Source organism: Macrosteles quadrilineatus, unplaced genomic scaffold, assembly GCF_028750875.1.
Source record: "Macrosteles quadrilineatus isolate MER2022 unplaced genomic scaffold, UCM_ALF_1.0 Scaffold_2__2_contigs__length_208266976, whole genome shotgun sequence".
NCBI classification, from domain to species: Eukaryota; Metazoa; Arthropoda; class Insecta; order Hemiptera; family Cicadellidae; genus Macrosteles; species Macrosteles quadrilineatus.
The window spans coordinates 66,728,144-66,744,957 of record NW_026542595.1 but is presented as its reverse complement, the minus strand read 5'-3'; the positions used below and the strand labels follow the sequence as shown (position 1 = coordinate 66,744,957).

Sequence of the window (16,814 nt, the reverse complement as noted above, 5' to 3'; positions counted from 1 at the left end):
GGGCTATTTATAATCACAAACTGTCTACCAATGACGATCCACGACACGGCCTATGTCCACCAGGCAAAGACAGCTGGTGTCGATTCCGACAAGTTGAAGCTCGGAAAAAAGAGGATCCAACCGACCAAGAAAGCTATGACCATAAAAGCTCCCTGCCACCTGTTGTCATGGAAACCATTAAACCAATTTTCACTGCTCTATCAAACAAAAACCTGCTTTCTATGTGTACACATGGGAAAACACAAAACCCAAACGAAAGCCTCAACAATGTTATTTTGGCTAGGGTACCTAAGACCAACTTTGTAGGGTATAAGACACTAAAAATTGGTGTTTTGGATGCAGTTCTGACTTTTAATGATGGGTCTATGGGAAGAGCTAAGGTTCTACATGAAATGGGCATAACACCTGGCCGTAATGCGATAGCTGGTTTTCTTCGCGCGGACAATCTCCGAGTAATGAAAGCAGAAAAGGCCATATTACAACTAAGTAAAGAAGCAAGACAGAAAAAGAGGTCTCTAAAAAGGAAGAAAGATGAGAATGAAGCAGAGGAAACAGAAGAATATGGTCCTGGAGAGTTTTAATGAGGTATAGTGAAATTTTTTTTGTTTTCTTTCGTTTCCCCGGAAACTGTGTTTTTCAATGTATAGGTACACTTTTAAAGAAAAGTATGAAAGATAGGTGTATGAAACTTTACAGCCAAATTAAACAAACTATAATAAGTGATGGGTAGTAAAATTATGATTTTTCAGCCATAAATAAATTTTTTACATAGTTTTTAATGTAATAAAATGTAAAAATTATCGAAATCATTATTTTTCAAAGTTTATTTATTTTTTTATTATTTCCTTTATAGATACACCATTGAGTTTACTACCCAGCCTACAAGTTAGTAAGATCTATACATGGTAAAAGTTTCATAGGCCTACAACATCTCTGAGCTGAGATAAGTGTTCCTAAAAATCTAATGTATTTCTTATGGGTAACGCTTTCAGCGACGTCTTCCCTTTTAACAAAATGATTTAATGGCGGTGGATTGATTGTCGATCTAAGTGAAAGAGCAATCTTGGTTTTTTTTTTTATTTATTTACAAGAAAATATGTTATGTCTCAAAAGTTTGTTATTTCTATTAACATCCATCCCGGATACCTTGTATACTATATAAATGACTCAACAATGCACAGATTATTCCAACACCAACAGCCGAATATAGGTTGTCGACGTATTCGAAATGTAAACAATAACACAGGAACAGCTGATAGGCGAGAATTAACAGCCAGTGTGGCCAACCTATTTTTACGCATCCCCTCCTCGACTATTTGTATTGTCTTTTCGTATTTTAGTGTTCAGGTTGACGATTTAAAGATCATAATGAATGTGTTTTTTCTAGCCTAGTAGATTATTTTTTTTATTGAAGCCAGATAATGTTTCAAAGCTATGTTTGCTTTGTTCCTATCCAAAATAAAACTGTGTTTGAAAACTTCTTTTTTTATTCTTAAGATGAGAAACCAATAGGTTTTCTCTACAGTTTCAAAGATTTATCGAGCAAATAAAAAATTGTATTTCATGTCCAATTATGACTATATGGGTAGGCAATGACTGCAGCTAAATTTGAACCACTAGCAACAGCAAAAAGGAACTAGGTCGTCGAATCAATGGTGGCGACTTGGATCTTCACCAGCAAATATGCATATCCTTAAGGCCGGTCCTTACGCAAGGATTTCTGGTACGTTTTACCTGCGCAGGTAAAACGTCAATTCGTTGGTTGTGGTCAGTAAAACTGTGCATTTTTGACGGAAGACGGAGAGATAAAACTATTGAGGAGACCATAGTTTTGACAGCGTGTTCAAGCAAGTCGGCATGTGTATTGGCCGAATTACATTGACAATGTTATGAATGGCTCTTTATTGTATAACGAACTTTTCACAGGCACGTGGATTAATAGATGATTCATTTATACAAATTGATGTCCCTACAATTAAAGAGACAACATTTGTAGACCGGCATGGAAATCATAATATCAATTAATTGTATGGTTGTGTAGTGCCATGATGCCTTGTTTTTCAATGTAAGTTCAAGGTAGCCAAAGAAAGTAAGTTATTCAAAGCCGAATGTTTTTTTTTTTACTTTATTATATTACAATAAATTGTACAAATAATTATATTACATATATTTCTTAACAATTATATATATTGCATATATATATATATGTATATAAAAATAATAAAAAGAATCAAGGTTCCATAGGTTTTAGTCATTTACAAAAACTGTTATATGGGCGGAAAAGTAAAACTACAGCGAGAAAGTGTAAGAGTATTGTAAGTAGAACTGCTGCATTGTGTTGTAATACACATATCGTACTGCAAAACTAATGATAGAAAAAGGACTTGCAATGAAACCTCTTGCATGAAATGAAACCTGTTACATTTAATCTCAAAAGAGTAACTGGTTTAAGCTACAGATTACAGTTACAAGCTACATTAACACGACACATGCAGCGCGACTTGCATTTCCCTCCATCACCACCGGATGTGTAAGAGGATATTAATGTCTAACTCAGGATATTGCATCTGTTGGCAGACTAATATGTTTACGGTATGAGCGATGTTGTAGCGGGAAGTTACCAACGAGTGAAATAATAATTTTTGAAAACAAACTTGCTCTTTAACAACATTTTGTAATGTTAATATTGCAAATCCATTTCTAATGTGCTTTTCGTGTCGGTAAAGTACAGGACTGATAACAATTAAATGTTTTTCTTTTTCTTTCTTTTTTTGGGAGGGGGTGTAGATTTGTTACGATTGGTGCTACGCAGTTTGGTTTAATTACCAGTGGAGTGGTTGTGATTTATATTATTAGGTAGTTAGGATTGGTTTGGATTGTATTAAAATTTGTTAATTACTTATTAACAAATAGCGAATTAATATCATGCCCCTCCCACTCTGCATAAACTGGACGGAACTACAGATAACGTTGTACAGCCATAATAATCCAATAAACACAAAGTGTATATAGTCGATGGTACCAGTATAACTCACGTTTTTTACCTCGTGATAGGGGTGATGTACATTTCATGAGAAGATTGAACACTTCATGGTCATAGAAAATAATATAATTGACCATAAAAACACTTGGTGAGTATAATTAGTAGATCATATTAGCCAAATTTCTTAAAAACTCAAATAAAACTGGTAAAGAGCATGGCGAATAATTTTCGTATTAATAATGATATGATTTTTGGATTAGCGTCATGTCTATGTTTTAAAAGTCCAATGAAATCTCTTTAGGTTTCATACCGACTTACAGTTGTTAATAGTACTTTGGTATTATACCGACCATATCTAATAATTGTAACCTAACCTAAGAGTGGTTAGGCTAGGTTAGGTTATGATGATTTTGTCATTTAAACTAATTAAAATGTTATTTGGTAGCCAATTTATCGGTGTCTTACAAAGCACCGTTGTTGTAAATGACTTGGCAAAAATCAAATGTGATAGTATTTTGTAAGTTTGTTTTTCACATTTTGGAATTAAAAGTAGACAGTATAAATGAAGATAAGGCTATGGAAGTAATAAAACGAATTGTTGGCATTTTAGATTTGGCAACTGGAGCTAAGTACCACAAGTCCTGTTATAATGAATTGTATCGCGGTGTTTCCAAAAATACCCCCGGCCGGCCAAATGATAAACGTACCTCATATTCAATGGACGAACTATTTTCCTACCTTGAAAACACCGATGACTGCCAGTTCAACATCAAAGAGCTATTGGACACGTTATATGAAAACGTCTACAGGCCAGAACAAAAAACAGTGAAAGCTAAACTGCTGGAGAGGTACGGTGAAGATTTAATTGTTAGTACAAGTAGCACTTCTGCTACTGTTGTTTGCTTTCGAGATACTGGGCATAACATTTTATCATATGCCTGGTACGAAGAAAAAAATAATTGTAAAGAAGATTAACGATTAGGAGTAGTTTTAGCAGCTGCTGAAATAAAAAGAAAAGACATAAGAGGGTCAGTTTATGAAACATCACGTTATCCAAGCATGGATAACTTAGCAGAGACGTCTAGAAAAATGGTACCTCAATCATTGGATCTATTGTTGAGGAACATTATAATGAAATCGAAGAAGGCAGCAAATGAGGAACGAAATCCAAAAGTACAACGATCACACATGCAATAATATCTGCAACAACCGATTTTCATGATTGAGGTCTTAAATTAAAAAGTATGCAAAGATCCCACATCAAGTATCGGCACATATTTATCTACTGTACAACTCGACCAAAAAACATAAATTTGATTTATTTTCAAATTCTTACTTCAATTTAAGATGTATTTTACCAGTTATAATTATACAATCCTATATATTTTGGTCTAAGAACCTTCAGTGAAATGCCGGCTTTCATTTAAGCTATTGGTTATTCAAATTGGACGAGTTTCAAGCAAACGCAAGGTGAACAATCAACATGTAAAATATATTTTATAAGGGTTTTCTATGATAAAAAAACAATAGCTTCAGGTTTGTTGATGTTTTTTATGTTTTAGACTCAAAATAATCAGTAAATTAAAGGATTTAATTTGAGCTATTGATCGTTTGAATAAATTAAGTTTAAGATACTGTATAACACAATCAAAAAATCTTTGAGTTTGAACTTTGCGCAACACAATATTAAAAAGCCGTTATGGTACAAGTTTGTGATCTATGGTACTTTAAAATGCTATTCGTTGATTTCTTGATAAAACGGCATATTAAGTAAGTGTTTTCTGCAATTGTCCTACACAGTTGTTCATTAAGACTATAATTTGTTATGTTACCACGTAGTGTTCTAACATCAAGAAATCGATTATTTACATATGTTTGTACCTTTCTTTAAGTATAATTCATTCATAACGTACATTCTTTTTTACAATGAGACAAGTCTACTTGCAGTATCCGAAGTCAACGCTTCTGCTTCCTAGAAAAGTAACGTTTGTCCTTAAAGTGAGCAAGGTTGCAAATTTAACAATGTTAAGTTTATGTTTAGAATAAGTTGTTTTATTGCTGATGCTCCATTATTTGATAACCAAATGAAGAGCTTTCTCGCCGTCCTCGCCCTTTGAGTGAGTTTAAATACTGGAAGGCCAGAATTGAGATCTGTTGTGCTCTATTTGGGTCCAATAGTCTTAGTTAATGTGTTGCAAGATTCTCTTTGCTGTCACTTCTTGACTCTTCACTCTGACATTTATATATTGTGCAGTGAACTAAGCCAAAAAGTAGAAATGGTGCAGTATGCAAACAACTTACATGACTGTTTTGTTAAATATATACCAGACTCAGATGATGTCTTTAACTATAGGTAGTTTAGAAAATTTCCCAGCCTTCCATTTTGAAATTTTTTAGGGTAACTGAAAAATATGGTGCGTGCCCAAAACAGGCCTTTGCAACAGTTGGAAAAAAGTTAATTGGAAAAAGTTGATTTTCTGAATGACCCAGTTTACAAGAAAGTAGAAACCCTAAATAGTGATGGCACAATAGAATCCATAAATTTGGAAGGTGTTGTTTGCAAGTGTTTGAGTGATAAATCAACGGCAGATTCTTGTTTTATTACCAAAAACAAAGAAATAGTCTATGTAAGATCGATTTTCATGATTAAAAATTAGTTTTCTTTAAAATAGATTATGATGCATTTGAAGACAGATCTGATTTTTGTAAATTACCGTTACCAAGTCCATTGTTATTATTAGCGAATTTCCCATATAGGGAATAAGCTATTACCGTAGGTCTCATGGTAAGACCTAGACCCGGGACCGATTTACTTTTTCGTTTTGAGGTCCCCAGAGGCCAAAAACACCATCTGTTCAAATTCATATATATATATATATTTATATATACAGGGTGTCACAAAAAAGTGTGATGGGCTATACAGGACCTAATTCTACATGCAAAAATAAGTCAAAAATGAATAATAATTTTTTTGGATTTCGGCTTAGTTTAGCCGTAATCCGCCATTTTGTTTTTTGGGGAAAATATTTATTATTTCAAAATCCCTTTGAGATATTTTTACGAAACTTGGTAAAATTGTTTACACTATAGTAAGTAACATTTATAAAAAAAATTATTATTTCAACTTTCCAAATTTCAAAATGGTGGCCGTTTGAATTTTTTAATGCCACATTTCATGAAAACCGGTACCTAAATCAACATTTTGTAAGGGACAACAGTTTTAGTATTTATTATGACAAATCCAACAAAACAAAAATGAACAAAATCGGTTCATAAATAAAGAAGCTGTGTTTATTTTAGTAATTTAGATTGAAATTATTAATATTAAAATTTATTAAATGTAATGTAATAATTTATGTAACGTATTAAGTAATTTCAGTCTAAATTACTAAAATTAACACAGCTTCTTTATTTATGAACCGATTTTATTCATTTTCGTTTTGTTGGATTTGTCATAATAAATATTAAACTTTTGTCTCTTACAAAAGTTTGATTTAGGTACCGGTTTTCATGAAATTTGGCATTAAAAAATTCAAACGGCCGCCATTTTGAAATTTGGAAAGTTAAAATAATATTTTTTTTTATAAATGTTACTTACTATAGTGTAAACAATTTTACCAAGTTTCGTAAAAATATCTCAAAGGGATTTTGAAATAATAAATATTTTCCCCAAAAAACAAAATGGCGGATTACGGCTAAACTAAGCCGAAATCCAAAAAAATTTATTCTTCATTTTTTACTTATTTTTGCATGTAGAATTAGGTCCTGTATAGCCCATCACACTTTTTTGTGACACCCTGTATATATATATTTATATATTTATATATATATATATTTATATATGTGTCCGTTAGCGCGATAACTCGAGCAAAATTGATCCGATTTTGATGAAATTTGGTGCAAACGTGTAAACCTACATTTATTCGAACGAGTTCGCGAACCAGCATAATCGGACCATGGGATCAGGGGTTTATGGGGGGTTTTATGGGGTAAAAATGGGTTTTTCTCATTTTTGACCCTAAAAACTTCAAATTTCTAAATTTCTCTCTAGACCATTTTGAAGAGCTTAAAAAAACAAATAATTTAGTATATTGAAGTGTTTTTGAATGTTCATTGACTACGGAGAAAATTAAAAAAATTGTAAATTTAAAATTCCCATGTTATTCTTATGGAGAATAAATAAACTGTTGTAGTTTGCTTGTTTATGGATATATTTTAATCAAATTTGGCAATTTGGTTTATTTCATACTAAGCTATCAATATTTCAATTGAAAAAACACACCTCAACATCTTCCCCGTAGCAGCAAACCTAACTACTCACTAAAATTAATGTTATTTAAATAGGAAATAAATCTGAAAATTTATAGGGAATATTTTAAAAGAAATCAAGCCGGGTAAATGGAAATTCGCTTAGTATGCAGGTTTGCTGCGACGGGGGTATTAGATATAATTTTGTTTTGGTGTGATACATGTCGTGTTTGATCTATGCGCAACACAATATTAACAATCCGTTTAGGCACAAGTTTGTGATCCGTGGTACTTTAAAATGCTATTCCTTGATTTCTTGATAAAACGGCATATTAAGTAGGCCCATGTGTTTTCTGCAATTGTCCTACACAGTTGTTTATTTAGACTATAATTTGTTATGTTGTCACGTAGTGTTCCATCATCAAGAAAATCGATTATTTAAAGATGTTCATACCTTTCTTTAAGTATTGTTCATTCATAACATACATCTTTTTTACAATGCAGTCTACTTGCAGTATCCGAAGTCAACGATTCTACTTCCTAGAAAAGTATCGTTTGTCCTTAAAGTGAGCAAGGTTTATAAAAATATATTGAAATATTCTTGCTGAAGAAAACACTAACTATTTTATATTTTGTGTGTGTTGAAAAAAAACATTAAGTCAAACATGATATCCCCGCTGAACAAAGCTTGATGTGTGGTGTGGGATATAACTAGCAAATATTGGCCACAAATGGGATTTTAACGAACACGTAACATCCCTCCCCCCGTGATATCACCTCCAGGTAATGACGTAATGCCGCTCAGTCCATGTTAGCAGATGATTAGTTTCAACAGGTCACATGATATAACGTACTGTACTTACAACTCGACAATGATGGTGTCATTGGTTTTGAAAACTGATCTGAATTTGCTTCAGTATACTCAACAATTAATCTAGGTTTTTGTTGTTGGCTTATTTGGTAATAAAGGGGTAAAGATGACGTCGTTTAAATTAGGTTGAGATTTTAGTTAGGTTGTTTTAGTTTATAAATGTAACGTGGTTTTAGTTGAGGAGATAAAAATAGCGGTATATTAAAGCAACACATTCTACTGGAAGCTTAATTGAAAAAGTACATTTTAGAAAATTTTGGCTATAGCTCAAAAATAGGATTGGGATGTTTTCCCTACTGAAAAATATCTGTTACCTGAAGATAGTATAACATAAACTGATGAAGAGTTGATAAACATGGCTTAATCGTGTACACAACATGGGACAGGTCTTGTTGAACTACATTTTTTTTATAAAAAAAATATTAAAAAAAAATGCACGCTCTAAACGCTTAAAAAAAGTATTAGAAGTTAATTTGACAAACCGTGTGAAAATATTACCGAGGTAGGGTTCTCCACAGATTTGTTAAATAAAAATAATGAGAGAAGTTTAAACTGGCAGGAAAATGTTATAAGCTAATCAAATACGTACTTTTTTTGATTGTCCCTTTATAAGGTTGTAATATACAGGGTGATAACAATAATGACATAGAAAAACTGTATATTAATTAAATACAAACTATCTTTTTAATTTGTAATCACCCTGTATACTATTTAAGATAATAGATTAACTATAATAATATATACAGGTTTTAATTAGATGGCTAAAATCCAGTTCACTAGATATATAACACAACATAGGCTACTGTACCTATATTATTAGTTTATTTGTATACTTGTAAAGTAAAGGTCTAATATATGTTTTTTAACATTTGTTTCTCACACATATTCAGATCACGTTATATGATGTACTACATTCACTGACTGCCAAGTTTAACAATACGAGCATCGACGATTTCCAACCGAATACATGTTTAATGTAGCCCCACGTCAGGCATCAAATCCTAGTTCCTTTTCGTATGTTTTAATAGTCAGGAAATTTTTTTCTACACACATCAGGAACTAAAACAGATGATTAACAAATCAAACCTTGGTCTTAGAAGACTAACAATTTCTTCGTCACTGTTATCATTCTCAACTTCAAACTTGCAAACTTTATATACATGCTAACCTAAAACGCAGTAAAATTTCAATATTACATCCGAAACAGTTTTAGAGGAAAGTGTACCTTTTTAGTACTTATTAAGAAATTATGACAGTAAACTAAAAACTATTACTGACAAGCATTGTTAATTTGAAGTTTTTACCATTCTTTAATTTATATTTTAATATCATATTGAAGATTCATACGAAAACACACTCCATGTAAGAAAATATGTGCCTAGTTCCAACTTCAGGAACAAAAATTAAATAATTATCTACCCCTTTTTCAATACTTAATAAAACAGGAATAACAACACACAACACACAATAATATGTATCAACTAGAGGCTGGATACATATTTATAAAGAGTTTATTTTAGGTAATTTCTCAAATATGACTAGACTACTTGTTGATTATATATTTTTATTTGTTTATTATCATTTTATGTTTTTTTTTCAGGCCAAAGAATGAGGATGATTCAACTCAACAGTTTCGAAGGAAGGAATTGATATTCCGGTTGAAGAACACAGTTAAAAACTGCTGTCAATCACACATTCAGAGCTAGGCCTACTTTAAACCACGAACTAGTTTTAACATTGTCATTGTGTTAAACAATTAATTTGTTTTTTAACTATTTACAATCTTATTTACATGTATCTTTTCTTTCTTACTTGTATTTTAGGGTTTGATACAAAATATAAATGTTCTTTTCGGTACTTCAATTAGAAAAACAGGCGGTCATTTGTGGGTTGTTGGCAGGCCTAAAGATACAAAATAATTATTTTACATATCAAAATAGGCTGCCACTCAATTTAAGTTCTAACTAAAAAATCTAAGAACTTAAATTAAGTTCTATCAGAGCCATTGTGTTAGTTGTTGGTTTAGTTTAATACAACAAATTAACCACTACTTTAATTAGCTACAAGTTACTTTTTAATGGTTCAAGGTCTTTCCAAAAGTGACCTAAAATATCCATAAACAAGATTATTCCTTGTCACTGTGTTCTCTCTTTCAGCTACACCGCGGTTCCTGTAAAAAAACTCTTCATCGACAGTTAAGTAGATCTGTGATCGCTTGGTCAACGTCTTCGGTGACTGGAGGAACATCCTAATTCTCTTTGCAACAAATGTTGTGTATGACAGCATTTCCCACAATTACGCTCTCAATTCTGTCCAGGTTTAATCGAATTCCAAGCGAGAGTATGGTAAATCTACGTTTCCATACTCCGTAACACCTCTCAATGGTATTTCTTGTCCTGGTGACTGCCTTCTTGGTGAGATATTCCTCAGGAGTATTGACATTGTCTAATGGTGTTATCAAGTAGTTAGTGCATGCAACACTGTCTCAGATCAATAAATTAATTATCTCTATAAATTAAAAGTAGCTTTCTTTCTCAAAATTATGCCTGATACGGGACGATTTGAAAATATGCTAGTCATGAGTAGATCCTGGCCATCGAGTCACAATGATCCTTATAATTAGCCTAGTTCACTGTCACACAAGGTTTGAACATTCGTAGAGAATATTCCCTTTCGATTTCTATACAGTTCAGCATTGTCTCCTCCGGGTGATTGGATTTTAATGTCGGTACAATCTAAGGCTCCCATGCAATTTGGGAACCGGGCTTTCTTATAAAATCCATTCTTTATTTTGCCTAATACTTCTTGATCTACTGGCAACTGAATGGCTTCAGAGCTTAATCGAGCTATTGCTGAGGATACTTGCTTAACAACCTTACTTGTTGTAAAATAGTGTAGCCCACTCAGCTCTCTACATTTATGAGAAAGTTGCCTGGGGCATAAAATCTAGGGAATGTAAGAAGCCTAAGGGCAGGCTACACTTCACGATTCTTGAACGTTTTTGAAGATATTTGACCCTGAATCAACTCCTAAACTAAATTTGCCGTCCTTTTATGCATTCTGAACCTATGAAAAAAATCATACTCGTCCCATTTTTCTAAGTGATCGACTCGGTCTCTTATTTTCGGTGGTCCTCTAGTTTAGGGCAAGGTTGTATTAAAATCGTCTTCTTCACACTCATTAAATATTTCTAAGTCTTCCATTATTAATGATAATAATTGCGCGAGGGAGTATCAGAAATAGGGTTAGTAGTTAAGGTCAAATTAGTTTATGTATTATTTTAACAAAAACAATACTGATTGAATAGGCCCAGTCTAAAAATGTTGATAAAAACTAGGCTATATTATATAAAACAGCTAAATAGAATAAAAAAGGACCTCAATAGGACAATATATACTTTCAGTTCCAGTTTCATTCATACTTTATAAACTAAAACTAACCTTTACGTATTTATTTGAAATAACAGTACTATATTTAGGTCATGTGTTTATGAGTTTCAGTTTCAATAAATACTTTAGAAATAAAAACAAAACTTTTCCGTATTTATCGCCTTCAGAACAAAAAAAAAAAAAACAAAACAACAGAACTTTTTAGGTTATGTGTGAATTTGAAATCAAAGTTCATAAAAAATATTTTTTTCAGCAGTTTCAAGAGTCCAATCAAAATCAAGTTATTATTATTCTCTACTGGTTTAACCCATAGATCGGCAGTTAACCGGCCTCGCCCAGGAGGGTTAACTTAAACCTAGTTTAAACGGAGAAACTATTTTTGGGAAAGTGAATCTGTGGTTTAACTAGAGTTTAAACCGCGATCAGAGTTAAAAACTAGATTTGGGGAAAGCGCCCCTAAATGAAACAAACATAATAACATTTGATTGTGGACATCAGCTGTGAATCCTAATAACATATGTAACAGATTGCACTTAGTTACAAAAATACTGTATATATTTACCGTTGAGGAAGTCTCGCATATGACGGCCTAGCACTGAGAGTACTCGGTCGTATCCATACTGGCCCACGAACCCAACGAAGTGAACTCCCATCTGGTCAAAAAACTCTCTCTCGGTCACTCCAAGTACCTGCAACACAACGGCATACAGGCAAGTAAGTTGATTGACTCTGGTCTTAAAAATTGTATCGACTGAGGTGAAGATATCAGAAAATCATCAATCATTTAGTTAAGCCTATCTCTCAGCATTATCATTTTAAACATTTACCTTCTTTTGTTAAATTAAAATACCTGTTGTAATTACTTTAAAGAGGATGTGAATAGAATTTTTGTTTTGTAGAGTAATGTGGTCGGCATAGTGTGGACAAACTCCACAATAGTTTCAGAGTGTTTCTGACAAAGGCTATAAAATGTGTAACACTCGGCAACAATGCGGCGCTTAGGAGCATTATGTTTTTCCAAATTGGCACTCAAACTTTCGTAAGAATCTTATTTAATGTTTGTTGAATAAATAAGGTCCGATTAGACAATAATAATCAAAATGGATACTTGTTTCTCGTCGTTGACACCAATAATTCGGAAAGGGTGTTTCAATCTCTTTAGATACGATCAAATCTTCTTCATGTGGATCTAACTGATAAATAACACCAATATTTTAACACCAAATATAGTTAACAAAATATAGACACTTAGCGTACACTCAGTTTTAAGAACCAATTAACATATTTACGATTATAAAAATAAGAGTAAAGACCCGGAATTTAAACGTCTTACTTGGCATATCTAAAACTACAATCTGCTGTTCACCTTTTTCTTTCTTTCTTGTTGTTTTTTCAACGTATATTGACTAATTGTCATGTAGTCTATACATGCAATTCATTGGTACTGGGGTTTTATTATTATTACAGTTTATATGTTAATACTCCCCACAGTAGTTAATGCATTGCTTGAATGTTAGCTTTTTTGTTAATCGATGATAGGTAATTTAGAATGAGGATCAAAATATAGGAATTTTCCAATTAAAACAGATCTATTGACGATGCACATTGCATTTTGTACAGTGCTTAGAGGAAAAAAAATCTCATTTCATTTAACTTATTAAAGAGACATATTCCTCGAATTTTGTATTCGCTGAAAAACGTAATCAATATCTTCAAAACGTTCAAAAGGCATTTTTGATGAGCACTTTTAATGAGCTATTATGATCTATAAAATGATGTCACTTAACACTAACATTAATTTAAGTTAAATATTTAAGAATACAAATAGTGGGTATTAAATTTTAAAATCATTGTTAATCTTAGTCTAATTCAATTTTTTTCAGGAGCGTGACGTCACACAGCAGTACAGCCCTCCACCACACAAAAATCAATAGGTTCTTATAGTATTGTTATAAAATCAAACTCCGTTTTATGTGTGGTAAAGAAACTAAAAAAAATCAATAATTCGAGAAATGTGGACAATGCCTAATGAAATAGATCTCATTCTTTTGAAGATTGCTTTGACGTTTAGATAAAAAAAGTCGCTCTACAAGGGGTTTCGTCGATGATAAAAAAGGTAAAAAACATGTCAAATGGATAATTTATTCCTTGAATGATTTATAATCACAAACTTTAATCAACACATAGTGGTTTTTCTGATTTAAAAACTTGTAGGCTAAAACATTTTGAATGACATTTAAGTTCCAATAACACAATTACAATTATTCATTTATTTATTTACGTTCTTTTGTTAATAAAAATGTGGAAAATATAATTAACATATATCTATTTGAGCAAGTCATAAAATCATCAGTTATCTATTTTACTAGTTAAGCTAACAATAAATAAGTAATAATAGATACAAATTAAAATACTGCAAATATACAGAGGTGGCTCAAGTATCTTATTTTAATTTTATAACCACACGTCAGATATTGAAAAACTTTATGAAGATATCTCCCGACACTGCACTCCAAACATCTATATTGTTTTGAAGCCATAAACATAACTGTCTAAATATATCTCTCCCTGAGACAAACTTTTTCACGTTAAACTTATACTAGCTGTTACCCGCGGGCTTCACCCTGTTTGAATTTAAAAGTATTAATAAAACTATTGATTGGTTATGTTAAGCTGAAATAAACAAAACAGAATACAGTAATTCAAACAAATAATCAAATCTTAAAAAAAGTTCGTTGAATCTAATAGACAATGAGAAAATATCTATCTAAGACGATACTGGAGACCGATATTAGTACGATATAGGTTAAGCTAACTAGTAGACATATTGCTTTCAACAACTCATTGGTATTGATACAAAGAATCTAATTTTGAAATAGAAAATTATTTTCAATCAATACAAGTACGGTTGTCTTTGATGGTTATGACGACCAGGACAGCACTAAGACATCAGAGCAGCATTGTCGGTACAAGCATTTTTGTCCTGAACAATGGGAACGAGGTTTATGGGGTAAACTTTGAGTTTTCTCAATTACTTTACCCTAAAAACACAGTTTCCCAATTTTTCTCTAGAACATTTTAAATAGCTTAAAAACAAATTATTTAGTATGTTAACGTGTTTTGTATGGTTATTAGTTACGGATAAAAATACTAAAATTGTAAATTTAAAATTCCGATGTTATTCTTATGTAGAATAGTGTAAAATGATTTTGTTTGTTTGTTAATAGATATATTTTGATCAAACTTGTCAAATTTATTTGTTTTATACTAGGCTATTAGTAATTTACTATAAACACACTTTATTAGCCTCCTTGTAGCAGCAAACCTAAGTATTCATTAAATTCAATGCTATTTTAGATTTAATGTAAAATCGGGCAAATGAAAATTCGCTTAGTCTGCAGGTTTGCTGTGACGGGGGGTATTTAATATTTTCTCTTACTCCTTGTGACCCTTCCCTCTTATATAGTAAAGATTTAAAGTTATTTTTAATAATCCCCTTTTATATATAGAGCATGGAGGTAACTAATTTTATTACTTTATGAATAAATCTTAAAATATCGTAAAAATTATTTATATTTCCAAAAACCCTGTATGGAGTGGTTTTATACACTTAAAACTAGTCCCAATTGATTCAAAATAACTAAAACCATCGAAAACCATACCTCACTCGACCATAAACGTAAAAACAAAATTATTCAGGAACAAGGGCCCTTCGGAACAAAAAGGGCCCCATAGAGGGCCTTAGGACGCCCAAAATTTTGGGGACTCATCGGATCTTCATTTCTCATATTATTAGTAACTCACAGGTGAAATTTCATGAATGTACAAATTTTGTTGTTTATAAAACCCTATTTTACCTGTACTATTATGGACTGACTTATTATGAGCTATAGCAAGGTAGAGAATAGAATAGAAGACACGCATTCGGTGACTGGCTCCCACAACTACATGGTTTAAAAAAAAAATGGCGACAGCTGGTCCATATAGATAAGATGTCTACTTCAGTATCCAATAGTCAATACGTGTACATTACATGTTTTTGGTCAAGTTTTCAACCACTGGACGACCATTAGTAATTTGTTGAAGCCTAACCTGGATGGCCTTCTTAGCGAGTTTCGGTATGAGTGTCTCGGGGTAGACCTGGTGTACGCTGAAGCTCGGGGAGTCAACCTGAGCGAGACGACGTATCTCTTCCCAGCGGTCCTCGCCGTACACCTGCTTGATAAACTCTGACATGTTCTCCAACAGTAGACCGTACATCCTGCAACACACGGCGAGAACTTCATTAGCTTTCAAATAGATCGTGTATAATCCATTAGTAGCTTAACTCTTGCTAAGGTATGACAACCGACACAAACAAATCCTTTGACGCTTTTAGAAAAACACATATTCTATTCAGCTTTAGTTAATTACTTAGCAGTGATCACAGACGTACAAAGACACACTATTTTCTGCGATCTCTACAGTTTAAATAAGAATGTTAACTTAGTATCCTGCTTTGATTACTAAGTTCATGAAACATTGACCATTGACTATTTCTAAATACTGTCACTACAAAATACGAAAATAATAATAGCTTATCGATGAAGAATATAATTATCGATTTTAAAATTGCAAAAGATTAGATTTGTAACTTTATAATATTACATAGTATTTTTTATCATAGGTTCTTGCAAGTTTTAGAAACAAAAGTACATAATAAAATTATTAAAGACCAAAACAAAATTCCCACTTCACTGCAGAACCAACATTGAAACAAAAAAGATTAGAAATATATATTATAGTATATAAGTTTGAATCTAAATTCGTCCAAGCAAATAAGAGTAGTAAATATTAGGACTAGGTATAATACGACAGAAAATCATTTATCCCGAGAATGAATGTGTGGTTACAATGTGAAGGGAATGAATACTACCCAACCGAGGATGGTGTTTGGTGATTTATACAGTATACGTCCTGGTGATGCACTACACAACCGAGGATGGTGTTTGGTGATTTATACAGTATACGTCCTGGTGATGCACATTCTCCATACATCTCGCATACCAGATATATCATGGTCTGGTGGACATATTGATAGCAAATCTGAGCAGCTTACAGTATTGGCAAACATAATATATGAGTTTAAGGAAAATGGGTATTTAAAATAAATCATAGTCTCAGTCAATACTGTGACAATTATAATACTAATAATTAGCAAGATCTATTACTCGTACACCTCATAAGGGTAAAATCGTAATATCTTTCAGTTATTTGTTTTATTCGTCGTTGGATTTATTTTATTTTGTTACTAATATCAAATTATCTATGAAACTATCATTAA

The 16,814-nt window shown here is 32.3% G+C and overlaps 1 protein-coding gene across 1 annotated transcript in view; it reads right to left on the bottom strand.

Annotated features, from left to right (window-relative positions):
* LOC128985881 (soluble guanylate cyclase 88E-like) overlaps positions 1-16,814 on the bottom strand; it is a 287,954-nt gene that overhangs the window by 191,637 nt on the left and 79,503 nt on the right. The window contains exons 2-3 of the mRNA XM_054405845.1: positions 15,584-15,752; positions 12,054-12,180 (exon numbers count right to left, since the gene is read on the bottom strand). Coding sequence (XP_054261820.1) covers positions 12,054-12,180; positions 15,584-15,751 — 295 coding nt within the window. The 5' untranslated portion in view covers position 15,752. The remainder of the gene's footprint in view (positions 1-12,053; positions 12,181-15,583; positions 15,753-16,814) is intronic.